The 20,333-nt window shown below is 46.0% G+C and overlaps 2 protein-coding genes across 11 annotated transcripts in view; both read right to left on the bottom strand.

Moving 5' to 3' along the window:
* Window positions 1-1,595, bottom strand: part of TMEM63C (transmembrane protein 63C) — a 131,382-nt gene extending 129,787 nt beyond the window's left edge. For all 7 annotated transcript variants that reach the window (XR_012036970.1, XM_072839458.1, XM_072839455.1 and 4 more), the window contains exon 1: window positions 1,467-1,595. The gene's annotated coding sequence lies outside the window, so the exon portion shown is untranslated. The remainder of the gene's footprint in view (window positions 1-1,466) is intronic.
* Window positions 36-19,962, bottom strand: CIPC (CLOCK interacting pacemaker). 4 transcript variants are annotated; one of them, XM_072839466.1, is made up of 4 exons: window positions 19,833-19,962; window positions 12,594-12,781; window positions 6,804-6,973; window positions 36-3,610 (listed from the first exon to the last, which is right to left on the bottom strand). In XM_072839466.1, the coding sequence occupies exons 2-4, from the start codon at window positions 12,727-12,729 to the stop codon at window positions 2,717-2,719; spliced, it is 1,200 nt and encodes a 399-aa protein (XP_072695567.1). In that variant the 5' UTR covers window positions 12,730-12,781; window positions 19,833-19,962; the 3' UTR covers window positions 36-2,716. The 4 variants fall into 4 exon arrangements, with proteins under 4 accessions (XP_072695567.1, XP_072695568.1, XP_072695569.1 ...); XM_072839467.1 differs by lacking the exon at window positions 19,833-19,962 and adding an exon at window positions 19,696-19,830; XM_072839468.1 differs by lacking the exon at window positions 19,833-19,962 and adding an exon at window positions 19,470-19,570.
* Window positions 19,963-20,333: the final 371 nt, after the last annotated feature.

Genomic DNA, 20,333 nt, shown 5'->3' with positions numbered 1-20,333 from the left:
AGTATTTTTAGCAGTTACAAAGCAAAAAGGCCAAATAGTTTTCATGTAAGTGACTTTTATTTTTCTCTGACATTTCACAGTCAATTTCTACAAAACTTCATACTTCCTCAAAAGAATTCACATTTGGTAAATAAATCTCTATCCTAAAGAATTCATAGCAGGAAAAACACTTCAATATATGCACAAGAGTTAACTTTTCTGTTGAAGGAATCATAGTAAAGTCAGACAATACTATAATCAATAAAAAGCCATGAGTGTAATAAATTACAAATGTTATTAAACTCCATTCCCATAACTAGTTCCATGAGCAGCTTTTTCTAGATGTGTCTCACCACTGCCAACCAGATCTGCCAAAAGTTCTCTTTAAGGGTTGGTCTAAACTAAGAATTGCTTCTCACTTTCAGAAAACAGTAGCTCTGCCACAGTATTTCATATCAGATCAAATCATGCTCGCTAAGACCATCACTACTTACAGCCTTGTGCAACCAATGGAGATCCTTCTGGTCTACTCCGAGGTTCCTCCATTTGCTGATCTGGCGTCTGGCCCCAAATGTCTGGGAGCTTCAGTGGACCTCTTCTTCCAAGAACTAGCTTCCCTTTTTGGCTTCATCTGCTTACAGCTCCACTAGGGAAAGAACACCCATGCTAACAGCCTAGAGAGACTTCCAGCACTAAGTCACACGATCAGAGAAGAGCCGGGGAGGTGCTGCTTCTCCCTGCCACTCAGCAGTGAGGATCAATGGTGGCTTTCATCATCTTTTACCATAACAGGAAGGGAAATGCAAACCTTAGTCTAGGAAGAAGAGTCCAAGAGGCTTATAGCTCCACAGAGGGTTTTTCCGATAGAATAAATTTGGTTCTCAGCAAGTATGTTCAGATTTTTGACACTCAGTAAGACTCATGACTGGCGCCCAGGCTGTTCTGAATGCACCTGTCTCTGCAGCTTTGCTGCCAAATACTTTCTGCCAAAAAGGAAGCTTCCTAGCATGGTGCACAGAGCGGAGCTGTCGTAGTACCACACAGATTCAGGGGAGGCACAGGGAGTGGGCCAAGAGAATATTCAAAGGAGCTGAGAGTCTGTTTAAAGACACATTTGCTGGGATTTTGAAACTCTTTCAGAAAGCAAATGGCAGGTAATAATTCTGCACTGATCAGGACACGGCAGAGATTTTACCAAGCTATTTCTAAATTGGTCATATCTAAATCATACATGTCTAATAACAAACTCTAGGCCATCTGAAGCCTTGAAATTTAAAAACTATGTTATAGTTCTAACTACCAGGTGAAGGTGAGCATTAGCTTCTGGCCTTGGTAAAATTTCAAGGACATTTTTCTTTGCAGAAAAGATGAAGCTGGTCATATAGAATTTCTTATTAAGGTAATTTGTATGGAGATTTTCAAGAGGATGAAATGTTTAAATGAGATTAAAAAAATCTGATATGGTACTACTCAGAAATCCCATTTACCTTTACCATGAAGCTGAAAGAATGGGAATCATCTGGGAATTCCATCACACTCTCCATTTCTAGATGAACTTCAGAGAACCAACACTACACCTCTGGCTTTGCTGCCGACATCCAACGCATGAAGGAAACACGAAGACTCTGCTCCACAAGTGCTCTGCGTCACTATGACATGTGACAAACAAAAATTTTGGATAGGAAAAGAAAATCAGTATGAAGAATGGTTTCCAATATTCTGGGGACTTCATAACCTCAGGATGGTTTTAATTCAAAATTTATCAAACTCAGTAATCGCTTCTTTCCTCTTTTACAAAAACAAAAGGGGGAAAAAAGGTGGCAGCAGAGAGTTAATTTACATTCTCAGAAACCATGAAGCTATCTTTTGAGATTTTCACACATAAAACAGGTTGCATTGTTTCAAAAAGGTGGGGGGGGGGGGGACGACAACAGGAAGCATAAATTTCCAGAATCCTCCAGCTCCCAACCAAGAGATGCTGGCCATGTCTACTTTCTTCTAAGTCAAAAAAGCAATTCAGCAATTGTAATTCCAGATGGTACTGAATCCATTCCATACTTTAAAAATCTGAAGTATTTTGACTACCAGTTTAAATGAAATCTGGCTTGTGATTTAAGTGTTAAGAGTTCAATGGTGCTACTCTCCTCTCGACTTTCCAGTTTAGGAAGACAAAGCATCACATGATTAAGCGCTTGTACCCTTGGCCCAACCTGTGCCTGAGGCATTTTGGGTTTTGCCCAGGTGGCACGATGCCTTGTGGGATGCAAGCACACCTCGTATTTTCCTCTGTGACTAAGACGTTCAAGGGAAGATCTACAAAGGGATGCTTATGTCACTATGTCACCTACTCCCTGGCTTGACAGGTATCACTCCGTGTGCTCCTCCCTGTCACTGTACCCTTGCTCACAGTGAGTGAGTGGGATGGTGGGAGGCGACAGCCAAAAGAGCCCCACACAACCATCTCTCCTGCTTTGCTCTGTGACCCATCAAAGTGCCTGCAGGCTAAGGAAAGGGGACTTGAGAGTGCTCCGAATCTGAGGTCCTCAGAGGAATGGAGACATATGTAAACTGTGCACAGACCACATGGTTAAGATTGCAGCCAGGTACTGGCTTGTGGCTTCCTAAGTGAACTGCCCAACACTTTAAGTGTAGAAGGAAAAGCTTTGGGAAACAGGAGTAAAAACAGCCAAAGAGTTAAAAAGAACCACTCAAGTAACAGGAAACTATGCCTTCTGGGTTACATGTCTGGGTGGTCAGAGAACGCTTCTAGGTCACCGCCGGTATGACCAGACCCTGATGTTAAGGATGCCTGTAGCTTGGCCCACGCCTGAGGAGCCCTGCTCTTGGTGGCCTCTATAAACAGCTGGGTCTGCTCCTTTAGCTGGTCTAGCTCCACCTGAGTTGCCTGGTTCTGACGAATCAACTCCTTGGTTTTCAGAGTGATCTCCAGCAGACCAGATTTGTGCAGGACCACCAGGGTATTCTGAAAGCGCCTATGCTTGCTCTGCCGCTGCTCGGCGAAAAGGTCGGGGCTGCGGCAGAGGTGCTCAGCAGCCCACAGGGGTGAGCTGTAGTTGGCTGCCAGTGGAGAGAGTGGGGAGCTGCTCTCTAAGCCGTGCAGAGTGCTGTCTGATGCACAGACAGGGCTAGCAGGGGATGCAAAGGTCAGGCTGGGGGCTTTAGCCACGTGGCTGCTGGACACCGGCTGAAGAGTCTGTGGACTTCCACCTGCCACCAGTGAGGGCACACCTTGCAGAGCGGAGTCCTCGGCAAGCTTGGCGCCGGGTGGTGCCGGCGCTGGGGGGCTGGGGGACACGGCACCAGGCTTGGTTGGCTCACTGGAAGACAGGCTCGGCCCAAGTCTCTCAGTACAGACTTTCTTCTGCATCCCACTTTCTCCTCTTTCTTCTGGGCTGAGGGAAAGGCCCCTTTTGCCTGGATGGGGGGCTATTTTCGTATAAGAATTTAGAATGGGCAAGTAGTTCCTGGAGTCTGATTTCTTCTCGCCAGTGTGACACGGGCTGACAGGAGACGGCACGGGTGGATGAAGGAACAGGAGCTGTGGCTGTGCTGAGATCACTTCGAAGGAGGGCTGGACAGTCCACGACTGGAGCTGGGATGAGCTGCTGCCCTGCAAATAAAGAAGAGCAGCACACTGCCATTACCTGCCGAGGGGAGAGGCACTTGAAGCCTCTGTCAGGTGCCCATCCCTCACATATGGGGTAGCCCTTCTCAAGAACATGACTGCAGAAGTGGCTTGAAAATCTGACAGAGTCCGGTATCAGCAGTTTGGGGTTTTTTTGTTTTTTTTTTTTTAAACCTTTCTCAGGAAAAGAAATTGTAGATAGGTGAAGTAATGACACAACTGAGTCAATGAAATATGGACAGTTACGATGTCCTGACCTGTTAAAATGTGCTCATCTCAAGACTATAAATGTGTCTTTACAACAAAGTCTGTCTTTATTTAGTTATATCTGTGACCTCTTTGGATTTTTTTTTTAAGATGTATTTATTTATTTATTTGACAGAGAGAGAATGCACAAGCAGAGGGAGCAGCAGGCAGAGGGAGAGGGAGAAGCAGACTCCTGGTGAGCAGGAAGCCCAATGCGGGGTTTGATCCTAAGACCCTGAGATCATGACCTGAGCTGAAGGCAGATGCTTAACTGACTGAGCCACCCAAGTGTTCCTGAAAGGACTTTTGGTTAGAGAGTTACATATTGCTGGGGCCCCTGTTTTTGGGGTCAGTGACGCCCAGTAACCAGAAAGCCATTCAAGCTGACAGTGCTTACATGGTGCTTACTGCGGGCGGGCACTGTGTGTGAGATAGTTTATGTGGGCACTCTCATTTCATCTCCCTAACACCCATGTGGAATTATACCATTTCCTTTCATAAATAAAGATATTGAGGTTCAGAAAGTGGAAATAACTTGCATTAAGTCTCCAAGCTACTAAGTGGTGAAGCTAGGATTCGACCCTTGGTCTGAGCCTAAAACCATCCCAACCACTCGCTACACTGCTTTCATTATGTTACCCCTCAAATATACACTTTTTTCTAAAAGTATTGATTCAGATGGAAATCTAACAAAGAAGGGCATAGTTACTTATCCCTAATATTTAAAAGCCAGTCCAGTTAAAACCTAGACCCAAAAATATGCATGTAGATGACGCTAGGAAGGGAGAATCCAACAGAGGTTCTAATCTCCAGTGGGGTCATTTAAGAAAGCTATGGACTTGCTTCCCACATCTGCACACCATGCTGCATACACTTCAGCTTCTTGGACGCCTGGCTAGGAACTTTAGCCCAAATTCAACTACAGTTTATCTGTACAAAGGCTAGGATGACCCAGAGAGCTCATTCTGGAGCCCAGATGGTGTTCAAACACACCCGGGCATATGCATAAGCAAGCAGTGCCAGGCCCAGCAACCACACTTCCTTGTCAGAGATCCAAAATTAAGGGTCTTTTGAAGCAGAGATCAGCCTAGCCTACTCTGTCAGGAGTAAAACTTCAGTTTTCAGCAAAACTATCCCCTTAGTCACTTATGCCATAAGTGACAAGACTGACAAGGCAAACAGATCCAAAAACTCACTCACTGAGCTCCCAAGATGATTTCAGTGCACCGTTCTTCCCAATGCAGCTGTGTGCCCACTGCCCTCATTGATACTTAGCTTATTTGTTCTGATTATTAGGTTCGACAACGTATTATATCTGAGAGAACACAGGTCAAGAATTTCGGCTTAGATAGGATCTCAGAATCATTTCACATAAAGCCTCCACATTAAAGATGAGCAAACTGAAGTTCATAGTCGGGTAATTATGTGCAAGATCACATAGTCCAGCAGCAGAGGGAATCAGACCCTCCAAAGAAAAACACCTAAAAGCAAGCAGCAATAATCAAGACATTACACAATAGGCAGGGATTTTTTTTTTTTAAAGCATACAATTATTTTCATTTTGGAACGTGCTGGATTCTAACATGTCTGAAAACACAAAACTCCTAGACTGCTCAGCTAGGTCAGCCTCCTCCCCCCCGCCCCCCCCCCCCCCCCCCCCCCAGCTCCCAACAGAGCCTGGAGCCCGGCAGCCCTCCCAAAGGATCCTAAGGAATGCTGCTTTGCTGGAAAAGCCTCCTCACTGCTCAACCCTCAGCCCTCAGGAGCTGCCAGCCTCGCCTACAACAAAGAAGGCACATAAACAGACAACAGAAGAGAGCAAGAAGAGAGAAGGAGAGGAAGGCGGGGAGAAAAAGAAACCCCAGAAGCAAGGAGCAAACATGGGCGGGGGGAGGGGGGACCTGGACGATCTACTACGGGCTCCATCTCATGTCTTTATCTCCTCTCTTTGTTTCAATAAGGACAACTATGCTTCCAGCTGAAATGTGATCTGCCAAGTAAAAATCTTCAAGTTCTTTCCCCAAAGTCACTAGGTTGCCTTGTTGAAAATCAGTTTGTGTTCCTCTATAATAACAAGGTAAACAGTTCAGACCTTAGGGTTTCTCGTTAGGCTCTCGCCATGTTCTTCTTCTACCTAAGGTGGGAAGGTCAACAACACAAAGCCACATTTTCCAGCTTCACTAGCTGCAAGCAGCCTCATCAGTGGACCCATGCGAGAACTGATAGGCTTTAGAGCAAAGAAGGGTGAGGTTACATGTTCTTTAGGCAAGTTCACATGATTGAATTCTCTACTTCCACACAATGGGCTGAGCTTACATTTTCATTTCTATGTCTTCTTTTCTTTCATATCCAGACAATAATCATGTAATATGCATAGTTGTGTAATAAAGCCTGAAACAGGGTACTTTTCAATTCCAAAACAATGTCATATGGACTCTACTGGGATAACTGTACCTAAACCAAAGAGCTGCTTTCTCACTAATGACATGGCTTTGAGAGAACATGGAAGTTGTCTCTACTTCTCAAATTAATACATCCTGCATTTCTCAATTCAAGGGCAACTCAAGTTAAAAAGAGATTCTTTTATTTCTATCCTCAGTTCTGCCATATGTTGGAATGCAACATTAAAAGTTACGACATTCCTGCTCCTGACTAGAGAATTCTGAGGTCCCTTTGGATGAACCAGGAACACAGAAATAGAGGAGTCCTACTGTCTGGAAAATGGGAACATGGGTCATGATTATTGTAGTCCTTTTGAAAACACTGTCAGTAGCTGAAAGGAAACATCATCTCCCCCGGACAGAAGGAGGCATCAGTGTGGTTCCAGTGGTCTGCTTCTAAAATCTCTCCTTGACGGAGAGGGAGAGGCACTGTACAGGAAGCTCAGACACTTTAATGTGCAGACACATTAGGAGACAGTAGCCCTCCTCACCTGTTTGACCAGCACATTCTTCATTACAACCATCGGGGACAGTGCCGGGAAGGCCGTGCCTGCAGTCTTGGAGTTTTGCCTTGGCCTGTCTTCTCGGCTCCAGCCTAAGGCGCTCAGCATGTCCTCGGATTCCATCTGCTCTGCTGAGCTCAGACACTCTGAGCTCCCATCTGGTGGGCAGAAGAATGGTCAGTTCGCATAGGATCTAGGCTAGGGGCTCCTAAGCAGATCTTCTAAGGAGTTAACAGACTTCTCGGGATGGAATGGAATGGAACATTTGTGATAGGTGGTTTTTGTGAATTTTTCTGAATGGGTCTTTAGCTTTCATTGTATTCTCAACCAAATACACAATAACCCCTCCTACCCCAAAAAATTATGAAGCACTGCCCTAGGACAGCAGACTTCCTTTCTATCTCTATTACAGACAAAAACTTGCATCAGTTAGGTTTTTGTAAAAGTCATCATCACCAGTCTACAGAAGAAACAGATTGAAGGCTTCAAAGTTACATCATTACTTTCAAGAATCTGTCGCTGAAAGGGGAGGGGACTGTGTGTGTGCCGTGGGGCAGGATGAAGACCTGTAGAAGGGCTGGGCACCACAAGATAGCATAATAAAAACAAAACAAAACCAACCTGTAAACCTCAAAACATGCATCCATGATGAAATTTAAAGAGCTCCATCCTAAATTTGTTAATTGTACAATTCTGGGTAAGATCATCAAAGCTGAAATTTAAAATGTAGGGAACCCTGGGTGGCGCAGCGGTTTAGCGCCTGCCTTTGGCCCAGGGCGCGATCCTGGAGACCCGGGATCGAGTCCCACGTCGGGCTCCCGGTACATGGAGCCTGCTTCTCCCTCTGCCTATGTCTCTGCCTCTCTCTCTCTCTCTCTCTCTCTCTCTGTGACTATCATAAATAAATAAAAATTTTAAAAAATAAAAAATAAAAATAAAATAAAATAAAATGTGTCTCTATTACCCCCACCTCCACCCAATACCTCCAACAAAGGAGGTGCTGATATCCTAAATGCATGCTGAGCGTGCCTCCTGGGGATCCTGCCCCATGAGAGATAGAAAGATAATCTCTGAGGTGAAGAAAATGAGATTTCCCGATGTGAAATCCATACAAAAAGGACTTAATTAGCTACCTGCCAGAGTAAACCAAGAGACTGCTCTAACCCTGCTAGAGAGGAGTCTGGGAATACACTAAATACTCATCAAGAAGCTCAGAGTAATTTGGCTTAGGCAGGATAGAAATGTGACCATAATTTAAATGAGTCTGTCAATACTTGCATTTAATCAGAATCTCTGGTGATGCTTTTCAGAATTTATAGATGTTGGGGGTCCTCCCTTCAGTCTACTGAACCAATTGTCTGGTGCCCAGGCAGGTGGATTTTCACAAAGCACAAGTATTCCAAATGTGCACCTCTGGTGAACAGAGCTAGAAACAAAGGACCTCAGAAGCAAAATGCATACCTAGTGCATGGATCTTGATTTCTAAATGCCATTCTGCCCAAAAAGAAAAACAGGGATCCTTGGAGAAACAGCTAGTCCAATGCAAGTCTTTGCCAGTGAAAAGTACATGATGAGCCTGAACTCTTATTGCCCCAGAAAGCAAGGAAGTGCTCAAACACAAATGGGGTCAAGTAGAAAAGTCACAGGAACTATCTAGAAGGAGCTCCCACTGGCCAAGTTTGGGACAGTCTGACTATCAAAAGAATTAATGATATAGCACTGACAAAGTGAATTACAAAAGAATTCCACAATTCCATAGTGGTACTCAATAAAGGAGAAGGAAAAAGGAGAAAGATGTAACATCAAGAGTGTAGTATTCTGGCAAAACGAAAATGCTTATCCTGATCTAATAATGGGGAAACTACCAGAAAAATTCAAAGAGTGAGACATTCTACAAAACAACATGCCTAATTCATTCAAAAATGTCACTGTCATTAAAACAGAAAACAGAAGGAAGAAGGGAAGGAAGAAAAGGCAAGGAAAGATGAGGGCATTGTTCTAGACCAAATCAGACTGAAAAAGACAACTGAATGAAACACACAATCCTCAGCTGGATCCTGGATCCAAACAAACTGACAAAAAAACAAACAGCTAATAAAAGACATTACTGAGACAGTGGGGAAAATCTGAATACGGACTGTGGCTAATTAATAACTATATTGATGTGAAAATTCTTGGTGACACTGATGTAATCATACAGAAAACATCATTCTTTTAGGAGATTCGTACTGACGTATATATGTTTATATATATATAAGAAATAGAAACAGGTGAAATAGAAATAGAAACCTCAGGGATCCCTGGGTGGCGCAGCGGTTTGGCGCCTGCCTTTGGCCCAGGGCGCGATCCTGGAGACCCGGGATCAAATCCCACATCGGGCTCCTGGTGCATGGAGCCTGCTTCTCCCTCTGCCTGTGTCTCTGCCTCTCTCTCTCTCTCTGTGACTATCATTAAAAAAAAAAAAAAAAAGAGAGAGAAAAAAGAAATAGAAACCTCAGAAACAGGTGTGTATGTGTATTGAGAGAGAAAGCAATATGGCAAAATGGTATCACTCAGTGAATCTGAAAGACACCCATGATATTCATTCCCTTTTGTATAGATTTGAAATTTTTCAAAATATAAAGTTGGGAAAATAATTCAAATGAGAAAAACCACCTTGGTTTTACAAATCCCATCACACTCCAAGGTAACAGGCACTGATGAACTCACTCGCTGGCACCTGGCCCAGGAGTGGCCAGAGGCATTCACTGGGGCCACTTTCTGGGGCATAATGATTATTTTTAATCCCACTTTATGTTTGAACAACACAATGCTTCTTAAAGAACTTCTACATAGAGAATAAGGCAACTATCAGAAAAACTATCCAGACTTTGGGACATACTACAAAACAAGTGGCCTGGCAAGGCTGAGGTTGTTGGAAGGAATACCGAAATGTCGACAGACTGGAAATAATCGGTTACAGATAATGTTTAGTTTCTTCTTTGCATGTTCCTAAATTCCTAAGCTTCTACAATGAGCATACAATTACCTTCATGATATGAAAAACATGAAAAACATGATAATAAGAGAAAAAAGGAGAGACATTAGGCCTACAATGGTTCCCAAACCAGTCTGATCACAGAAATCTCCAGAGACACTTGTAAAAAGCGAAACCTGCCTTTCAAGCCCTCCCCCAGACCTTTGCCATCACAACCTCTCAGAGAGGAGTCTGGTGATCACTATTTTTTTTTTTCATTCTCCCTCAGAGAATGAACCCTGCCCACACCTTGATCTCAGACTTATAGCCTCCAGAACTGTGAGATGATAAATTTGCTGTTTGAGCCACCCAGTTTGTGATACTGCTATGGCAGTCCTAACAAACTCATACACCACCCTAACCAATAAAAGTCTGGCTAGAATAACCATGGCAATATTCTTACCACTCAGATAACAGGAACTACATGCGTATCCATGTGCCTACCCAAACTTCTGCCATAATCTTGGCCCAGTCCCTGATGAGTTTGTGCCAAAGGTCAGTATATACGGAATGTCAAAGCAAGGGAATCTTGTGGTTGCCCTATAGAACACCAAAAGGTGTGATAGTCATACCAAATGTAGGTTTATTTTAGTCCTCACACAGAATATTTTCACTCCAGTGCAGCAACTGTGAGCATCTCAGCCAAAGTGTATTCGCCATCATTGAGTACTTCCGATCAATTATTGAGTGAATAAATGAATAAATGAGGTGGATTTGGCTGACATTAACCTAAACAATTTCATCAGAGCTTTCCACTAAGAACTGGGTTATCGTGTACCAGTTCCAGAAAGGTAGGGGCCTCTGGAATCACACATCCCTGGGTTCAAATCCCAGCTCTATTGGCCAGTTGCATGAACTTGGAAATCATTTAATCTTTCTTTTTTAAAAACATTTTTTAAAGTTATTTATTTATTTATTTATTTATTTATTTATTTATTTATTTATGAGAGAGAGAGAGAGAGAGAGAGTGTGTGTGTGTGTTCGCGCGTGTGAGTGAGGAGGGAAAAGAGCAGAGGAAGGGGGACAAGCAGACCCTGAGGCAGGGCTTGACTCCAGGCTCCATCCCATGACCCTGAGATCATGACCTGAGCCGAAATCAAGAGCTGGAGGCTTACCCAACTGAGCCACCCAGGCGCTCCAGAAATTATGTAATCATTCTGTGCCTCAATTTCCTCATCTCTAAAATGGGGAACATAATAGTACTTTCTTACAGGATAGTTGTTATGATTAATTTTATGTGAACTATGTAGCTTGAAGTGCTGCAGTTGGTTCTTACCAGCTCACAAGGACTGATAGTGTACACATCTTTTCTAATTCCCCAAATCTTCCCATCCCCATATTTGGTCACATTGTAGCCTGAAATTAATTGGTCCTGGTGAAAGTATATGCACCATGGAAACTGGCAAACATTATCTACCAGGAGCTGGCTTCCCAGCCAGCCATTGGTTATGCAGAATTTATATGGTAAATTCTATACAAATGTCCACATCATTATTATTACTCAGTGGGTCCTCCAACTCCCTTGTGAGTTTGCGAAGGCATTCTGCTAATTAAATGATAACACTGATGATATTCCTTTGGCAATTGATGACCTCAGGGGAATCAGTACATACCTGGGTGGTGGTGATCGTTATTTTTAACAAGAACCTCAGATGAGCCTTATGATGAGTCAAGCTTGGGAAACAATGCTGAGAGAGAAGAAAAACCCAAAGGGCTAATAAATTGGCCCTCCTTCCCTGGACTGTCCTTATTCTAATCCTTCGATTTGCTGGTGCTCTGTTTCTCTCTGAGCAACAATCTATTTATAATTTGGCTTCCCATGCAGGATGCCTACAGGGAGAACACACACCAATCTAGGGATAAGAGAACTCTAATTTTCCTAACAGCTGCATTTCTCACTATAAATTAATAAATCAACAAGATGGATTGATTAGTCTCTGTGAAGCTGGATAACATAAATCTTCCTCTAGGAGGGGGCTCCACTCTCAGGATGCTGACCCAGCCAGAATTCCCTGCCATCATCTCTCTGCATCCTCTCAGCCAAAGACATTGACACTAGAGCCATCTCTAAGCCATTACCCTCAAACCTGGAAATAAAAGTGCCCAGGACAGTGAAAATTGAAAGATTCACTGTGTAGGCAGCTAGCCCTTTCAGATAAGGTCTAAAACAAACTAGCAAGGGAAACTGAAAACTGTTCTACTTTCTTGTCTCTAATAGATTTTCAAGTTTGGAACCGCACTAGGGGTCCCACAGTCCAAATACAAAATGCACAGATATGCAGGGATGCGTTGTGGAGGGAAATGTTTTTAAACATTAAAATTACTTTTTTTTTTTTTTTTTTAGCAAAAAACAGTTATCTTAAATCATATGCTACTTTGTTTCATTTGCTACAGGGTGACAGTATGCAGTAGTACTTTTTTTTCCAGCCATGTAGCTATTCCTATGAAAAAGGAGCTAAGACAATAGGATTACCAGTACTTAAAGATTTTTTTTCCAGTAACAACTTGCAACAGTTGGAAACAGAAGATTGAAAGTTGAGAGAGTCTGAGTTGAAAAGAGATGTCAGATCAATTCCTTCAGAACCAACCCCAGGTGACTGATGGGAAGCCCACCATATGGCACCAGAATTACCATTTTAAGAGATCAGATATTTATCCTGTACATGAGAGCTTCCCACGTTTATCACACAAATGAATTTTAGGGAGGACGTTTTTCAGGCAAATCATTCATTGCAACATGGAAGGAATAAGGTGTTTTTAACCTGAAAATCCGGAGTCCTTGTCTGATTCGGCGGCTGCCATGCCGAGCTGACGAGCCACCTTCTTCATCTCTGTGCCTTTGCCCAGTTTGGCTGAGAGTCTTCGGGGGCTCTCTCTGGATGGGTTTTTCCTCTCCATCTTTTACGGGGCTGGAAGTGGATGCATCAGGCCTCCTTTCCTCTGGATTGCCCTGGGAACAACAACAATTACGTAAGAAGACAGTGCCTGGAGAGCTGACACAGGTGATCCAGGCGGTGAAGAGGGTGAGGGCAGAGAACACTGGCCTCGCCCACTTCCTCGTATTTTCTCAGAGGCCTCGGCTTACATGAGCTTCCACTTTGCTACACAGCAGAATGGTTTCTACCCAAAAGGAGGTTCACTGTCCTCTCCTGCCCTCAAATTCCATTACAAATTCAGGGCATACAAACCACACTCAGTGGAAGCTTTGTAAAGTGCTAACAAAGGCACACTTGATTAGGCTTTTTGGAAGGGGTAACTCACCCCATGCCCCAAGGCAGGGAGGAGTGGTGATGCCCATCTCCGACGAGGCTTGCCTTCCCAGTATGCACTGGCAGACTCTGGACTTAGTGCCAACTCCCACAGTATAGTTGCTCAAATTAACCTTTCACTTCTTTAGATGAAGTACTGAACAAAGTAAACACAACTCATATATGCATGTTCCATTTTGGCTTAAAAAGAACTTTCCTGCATAAATAAGATCGTGTATAATAGTGCTTTGATTCTATACAAGTCCACACACAATATTACTCTGTTAATGTCCTCCTCGGTTGCTATTCCATTTTACAGAGGAGGAAGTTGAGGCTCATATAAGTGACAGCCATTTAGAAATATTTATCAAGGGGCACCTGGGTGACCCAGTCAATTAAGCGTCTGTCCTCGGCTCAGGTCATGATTCTGGCTGGAGTCCCGGGATCAAGCCCTACATTGAGCCTCCCATCAGGCTCCCTGCTCAGCAGGGAGTTTGCTTCTCCCTCTCTCTCTGCCCCTTCTCCTCCTTCCCCACTCATGTGTGCTCTCTCTCTTACTCCTCTCTCAAATAAATACTCTTAAAAAAAAAAGAGAAATATTTATCAACTGCCCACTCTGAAGCAGGCATTGTGCTATTGTGCTGTGCCAATACAAAATGCACAGAAGAGACATGGTCACTACCTTGCTGGAGCTTTGATCTAGAGAACCAGAAAGACATTAATCCAGTAATCACACAATTACTTAATCACTATTTTTGATAATAGCTATGAAGCGAAGGGGCTAACAGTCGGAGATGGTGAGGGAGGGCTGAGCAAGGGAAGGCTTTCCTGAGGAAATGCCATGTAGCTGGATCGGAAGTTAGCCTGGGGGGGATGGGTGGGACGTGGCCACATAAAGGCCCTAAAGGAACAAGAGTTTGAAACATTCAAAGAGTTGGGAGACCAGGGAGTCCAGAGCACAGTGCAGGGGGGGGAGGGGGGTAGAAGGCCATGCACTTGTGCCTAGAGAGATTGATGGGGGCCAAACAGGCAGAGCCTCATAACCCATGATCGGTCAGCATTTTATTTTATTTTTAAAGATTTTATTTATTCATGAGAGACACAGAGAGAAGGGCAGAGACACAGGCAGAAGGAGAAGCAGGCTCCATGCAGAGAGCCCGATGTGGGATTCGATCCTGGGTCTCCAGGATCACACCCTGGGCCGAAGGCGGCACTAACCCTCTTAGCCACCGGGGTTGCCCTCGATCAGCATTTTAAAAGCATTTTGGATGCTGGACTGAAAGTAAAGTGAAGGGAGGTAAGAGAGGCACTGAGATCACTCAGATACTACCACAGTAGCCAGGGTGAATTAAAGTTGTAGCAGTGGAGATGGAGAGAAGCGAACAGACTGGAGATCTATTCAGAAAGAAGACTTGATGGGAATTGGTCATTGCATGTTGGGAGGTAGATGGTGGTACCATTTCCTAAGCTAGGCAGCCCAAGAATTGCACAGAGGGACTGGGTGGGGTGGCTAGGCTGGTCCAGTCTTGGCCATGTAGAGAGAAGTGGCCGTGGGTCATCTGAGTGGAGACGCTAGGGAGACTGTCACATGTACAAGTGGGGAGCCCAGAGAAGTTAAAGAAGCCTAGACTTGCCCCAGTGACACACCTTGTCCATAGCAGATCCAGAATTTGGCTAGCAGTGAAAAGAATGAGACAAATGAACCCTTCAAAGGGCTGGCAGAGGCTGAGAACATTCTACATATTTTAACAAGGACATCTGAATCCTGTGGAATGGCAGTGGTTAGGATGGCATAAGACCACAAAGGCCATTGCAGGGATAAAGAGGACAGGAAAAATGGCAAGGGCAATGAAAACTGGGTAGAATTCATATGTTGAAATCCTAACCCCTAGAGAGGATGGCATTAGGAGGTGGGGCCTTTGGGAGGTGCTTGAATCATGATGGTGGAGCCCTTGTGAATTCGATTAGTGCACTATAAACCAGACTCCAGAGAGATCCCTTGCCTCTTCCACCACAGGACTGTGAACATTCTGGGACCCAGAAGACGACTGTGCTCATCCCCTGATCTTGGACTTCCAGCCTCCAGAACTGTGAGAAATACATTTTTGTTGTTTATAAGCTACGCAGTCTGTGCTGTTTTGTTACAGCACCATGAATGCACAAAGATATTAGATATAAACAATGCTTGGTGATGTTTTAATTCACAGTCCACTTGCGGCTCCATCCATTCATCTTTCTGAGTGGAGCGAAACACGAGCTCCCTGCCAAAGGGCACTGTATCTGGAATACCCTGAAATGCCACGTCTGAACATTTCCCTAGCAGAGGATCTAGTGAAGAACATCAACTACTCCAGAAGCAGAGGAGCAATTTAAGATAAAATTAAAGACAAGGATGTTTACGAGCAATCATTTTGCTCCTACTTTTCATACAGTAGAAGTGGACTAAAGGGAAATCTTTTCTTTTTTTTTTTTTTTAAGATTTTATTTATTCATGAAAGACACAGAGAGAGGCAGAGACACAGGCAGAGGGAGAAGCAGGCTCCATGCAGGGAGCCTGATGTGGGACTCAATCCCAGGACCCCGGAATCATGATCTGAGATCACGCCCTGAGACGAAGGCAAACGCTCAACTGCTGGACCACCCAGGTGTCCCTAAAGGGAACTCATCTGAATGAGACTGAATTTTAAACACAACTCCAGGGGCACCAGGGTGGCTCAGTCAGTTAAGCATCTGCCTTCGTCTCAGTTCACAACCTCAGGGTCCCCGGATTGAGCCCTACCTCGGGCTCCCTGCTGAGTGGGGAGCCTGCTTCTCCCTCTCCCTCTGCTTGTTACTTCTCCTGCTTGTGTGTTCGCTCTGTCAAATAAATAAAATCTTAAAAAAAAAACAAAACACAACTCCAAGTAAAAACTATTTGGACCATAACTTATTCAAGGGGACTGGCTTCCCCGCTTCAGTCAGTCAAACCACTCTTACACAGGTCACAAGTTAAGTACCATGTGCACAAGATACACAATGGCACTGTGCAATCTTGCATAGCACAATAGAAAAGTGATATCTCTAGTGGGTAGCTATGATGTTTGACAGCATGAATAATCCAGTTGAAAAGGTAGACCTGGGAGGCCCAGTGGTTGAGCATCTGCCTTTGGCTCAGGTCATGATCTTGGGTCCTGGGATTGAGTCCCGTACTGGGCTCCCCGCGGGGAGCCTGCTTCTCCCTCTGCCTGTGTCTGTGCCTCTCTCTGTGTCTTTCGTGAATAAATAAAATCTTAAAAAAAAAAAAAAAAAAGTAGACCAAAATGTAGAACTGCATCTCTAATTTAATCAGGATCCTTTTGTATGGAACCCAACAAATGTGCATAGTTTCATTTTTCTGAAGTAATACCATGGAAAGTAAACCCGAAGCTTCTTCAAAATGGAAGGAGATGTAGCTTGTGGATGGGCAATGAGACTTATTCAAGTCTGACCCTGCTGTTGATTTTGATCAGGAAGGGTAGCTCATGTTAGTTGCAACTAATTGAGCACTTGGCAGAGTTCCACATTACCTTACTAGAGATGAATTATTTTACAGGTATTTTCGATAAAGCACCCCAGTTTGGTCTATAATCCTTTTGAAAAGACAACGAAAAAGGTCTTGCTACTGTTACTGTTACTGTTAGTGTGGTCAACGGAACTACAGAAGATATGTAGGAATTTTCTGGCTCATTGAGAATGTGCAGGACAATACTAATTGTGGAATCAAAACACAAACATTGGCCAATAGGTTAAAAGGAGAACAGATGCAAAAATGTTAAGCCCCAGAAAATTGGTGGCAGCTGGAAATAAAGAATGCATAATCCACTTTAGAACAGCACACAGGGGAGGCTGGGTGGTTCAGTCGTTTAAAAATCTGCCTTTGGCTCAGGTCATGATCCAGGGGTCCTGGGATCGAGTCCCACGTTGGGCTCCCTGCTCAGCAGGGAATCTGCTTCTTCCTCTCCATCTGCTCACGCTCTCGCTCTCTCTCTCAAATAAATAAAATCTTAAAAAAAAAAAAAAAAGGCAAACTACTTTGGATGTGAAAGTGACTAAAAACATGGAAGCCTCTGTCCTAAGTAGAGTTCTTTTTAAGCCTTGGGAAGGTTTCCATGGGATGGGTAATGAAGGGCTACATCATCCCACCTTGACCTGTCCTCTCTGAGAGGAGAGGCACTGCCTTCCTGGGTGTGGCACTGGGGACGTCAATGAGCCAGTGAACAACAGATCCACTCATGCACAGCGCCACGTGAGGCCCATGACATGAGACAAGCACGCAGCGGGGGAACTTACTACCACCGCTCTCAAATCCAAGGCCCGTGCAACCAGCAGTCTGAAAACCTTAAGATTTTTTTTCCTCTTCAATATTATTTTACATTGAACTTAGATGCTCATAAGCTGACTAGCAGTTGGGAATGGGTTACTGAGCTCTCACCCACCATGCCATCTCCTGCTTCCTGGCACAGACTGGAAACCACTAACGCACCCTGCTTTACAAACATCTGAGGTCCTCACATGTCTGACTTTCCATTGAAAGGACTCCAGCTTAAGTACCCTTAGACTGTCAGAATCGACCCTAAAGGGGCCTCTTCTAAATGCAACCGTAACACATTGTCCAAAATGTTCCCAGAGGGAAGAGTACACATGAAACTCATAATAGAAAGTGAATTGAGGGTGACCTGGGTGGCTCAGCGGTTTAGCACCACCTTCGGTCCAGGGCCTGACCCTGGAGACCCAGGATCGAGTCCCACGTCGGGCTCCCTGCATGGAGCCTGCTTCTCCCTCTGCCTGTGTCTCTCACGAATAAATAAATAAAATCTTAAAAAAAAAAAAAAGTGAATCGATAAATACAGAAGTTTATATAAATAAGTATAACATAAAATTCTAACAAGTGCTCCATAGCACTTGGATCTTCTATTTTTACACTCCTTACATTAGGGTCTAGTTATTTGTCTCCTCAACCTCAAGAGTTCTCTTTTTTTTTTTTTCCATCTTTGCAACCTCAACCCTGCACAATTAATATGTGAGGTCCTCAACAGAATAATACATTCCAACAAATCTTCTGTCCTGCTGAGTCTCGCTGACAGCAGAGCAGCTTAGCTGTCACCGAAATACCTGAACAGCTTGAAGGTCAAGACTGCATTTCCAAACACCATGATCACCTCAAGATCTAACTTCCAGGTCTGGTCTCCTGTGAGAAACAGGTATCTCATCTACCCCTTATTCTAAGGTGAAACCTCAGGGGTAAATCCACCAACTGAATTAAAGGTTGTCTAATCCACAATCTTTATGGAGATTTAGGCTTCTGATAAAAGGGAGACCCAAGGTTTACAAGGAAAGGATCTGAAATGCTGCTCTCAGATCTTTCCTTTTATAGACACTTGGCAACTTTCCCAAGAGCTCAAGTTCCCTTTAAAATGCATCACGTGGATAACATGCGTGCATGGACAGAGGTGTGAGGTGAAAGCCCAAGCAGAGGCTTAATTACAAAAAAAGCACAAGGCCATAAAAATTAAGACCTTACCACCCAGAAAATCATGAGTAATCCCAGCTAGAATTATAAATACATTACTGGCTTTTCCCTGAAGTTATTTTCTCCTGGTGTCCATGTGGGAGATACCACTCGGGGGAAATGTCTGTGTGTGTTAACAGAGGGAGGACCCCGTCCCCCAACCTAAATCTCAAATATTCATCCTCCCCTTTCACATCCACTTCCATTCTCCAACTTGGCTGCAAATTTATGTCAAAGATCCCAAACCCCGATTCCACACGATGTCCTGTTTGGAGGACCAGATATGGCTCCCTCCATTCTCCTCTTTCAAAGAGGAGATAAGATCAGAGAAATTCTCCAAATCCCCAGCTTCCCAGAAGGGTTCACAGTAACAGTGCCCACCTCCCCATTCGCACCAGCCCACGCTGCATCTGTGCCAGACAGTAGGAGCACCCTCCAGGCATCCACCAGCCTGCCAGCTCAGCAGGGCAGAACTGGGCAGACCCTAGGACTGTGCTGTGACTGGCATACCACCAGACTCCCGGGGCAAACGCCCAGGCAATGTGCACTGCCAGGGCTTGGGCAATAACAGGGAGCCCGGCTGCGGCCTGTGCCCTGAGCCCGGCTCAGAACTACCCGAACCTCCCCCCACTAAGCACTAACTCCTCACTTGGCGCTGCGCACCTTCTCCCCCCACCTCCCCACGCGCTGGCACCATACCTGGCAAGCTGGCCACCCGGGAGACACAGCCAGCCAAGTGGGTGACAGCAGGTCTCTGCAAAAGGCAGCACCCCTGCGTCCCGGGCCGAGGAAGGGGCCCTACGTGCACCCCCACCCTGGAGGCGCGGGGCCCTCCCCGCGCTGCCAGCCCCGCGCCCGCTCACCTGCCCGTTCCCCGCGCCTCTGCTCGGAGCCCCTGGAGGCCTGCGGGCTCGCCGCCGCCCGCGCCCAGCAGACCCAGCCCAGGGCCCCGCCGCCCCGGCCGCGTACCCCACTCGCTCGGCACGCTCGGCCCCCGGGCCCCGCCGCCTCCTCGCCCACGCAGCCGCGCCCCTCGCAGCCACCGCAACCGACTAAAAGGGGGACAGACGCACCGCCCCCTGCTCCCACCTTTCGGCCCTCCGTCCCCCCAGAGTCTGGCCCTCTCTTTTGCCCACGCCGCTTCCCTCCTCTCCGCTACTCCTGCGCCTTGGCCCACGCTCCCGGCGCGGACCCTCTACCCCGGGGCCCAGCCCTCCCACTCTCACCTAGGGCCGAGGTCGCCTCTCCACGACCGGCCCCGCGGGTCAGGCGGCGCATGCGCGAGCCCGGCCCCGCGGCTCCATGACAACCCCGCCGGCGCCGGGTCTCGAGCTACTCCCCACCCCCACCCCCACCCGCGCGCCTCCCGCCCATTTCTCCTCCCTCCGCCTCCGCGGCGGCGCTCTCCGGCCACGTGACTCGGCTCGGAGGACCCGGCACCATGGAGACCGCCGACGGTTCTCCTAGAAGGGCCCCGCCCCCCACCGGAAGGCGAGGCGGGACGCCTCTCAGGGAGGCGCGGGCGTCCCTAAGAGGCCTACACTCTCTCCGCGGAAGGCGGGCGTCTCTATGGTTGGTTCCGCGGGTTCGCCGCCATTTTGTACAGGGTTAGGGTCAGGGTCAGGGTTAGAGACCCCTCCCCACCCCGCCCCCTCCCCCAGCGCAGAGCCGGGCGGGCACGGCTCCGAGGCGGGGTTTGGAGGAGCCACGGGGGGCCGGGCGTGGAG

Source organism: Canis lupus, chromosome 9, assembly GCF_048164855.1.
Source record: "Canis lupus baileyi chromosome 9, mCanLup2.hap1, whole genome shotgun sequence".
Lineage (NCBI taxonomy): Eukaryota > Metazoa > Chordata > Mammalia > Carnivora > Canidae > Canis > Canis lupus.
This window is presented reverse-complemented; position numbering and strand designations above follow the sequence as displayed.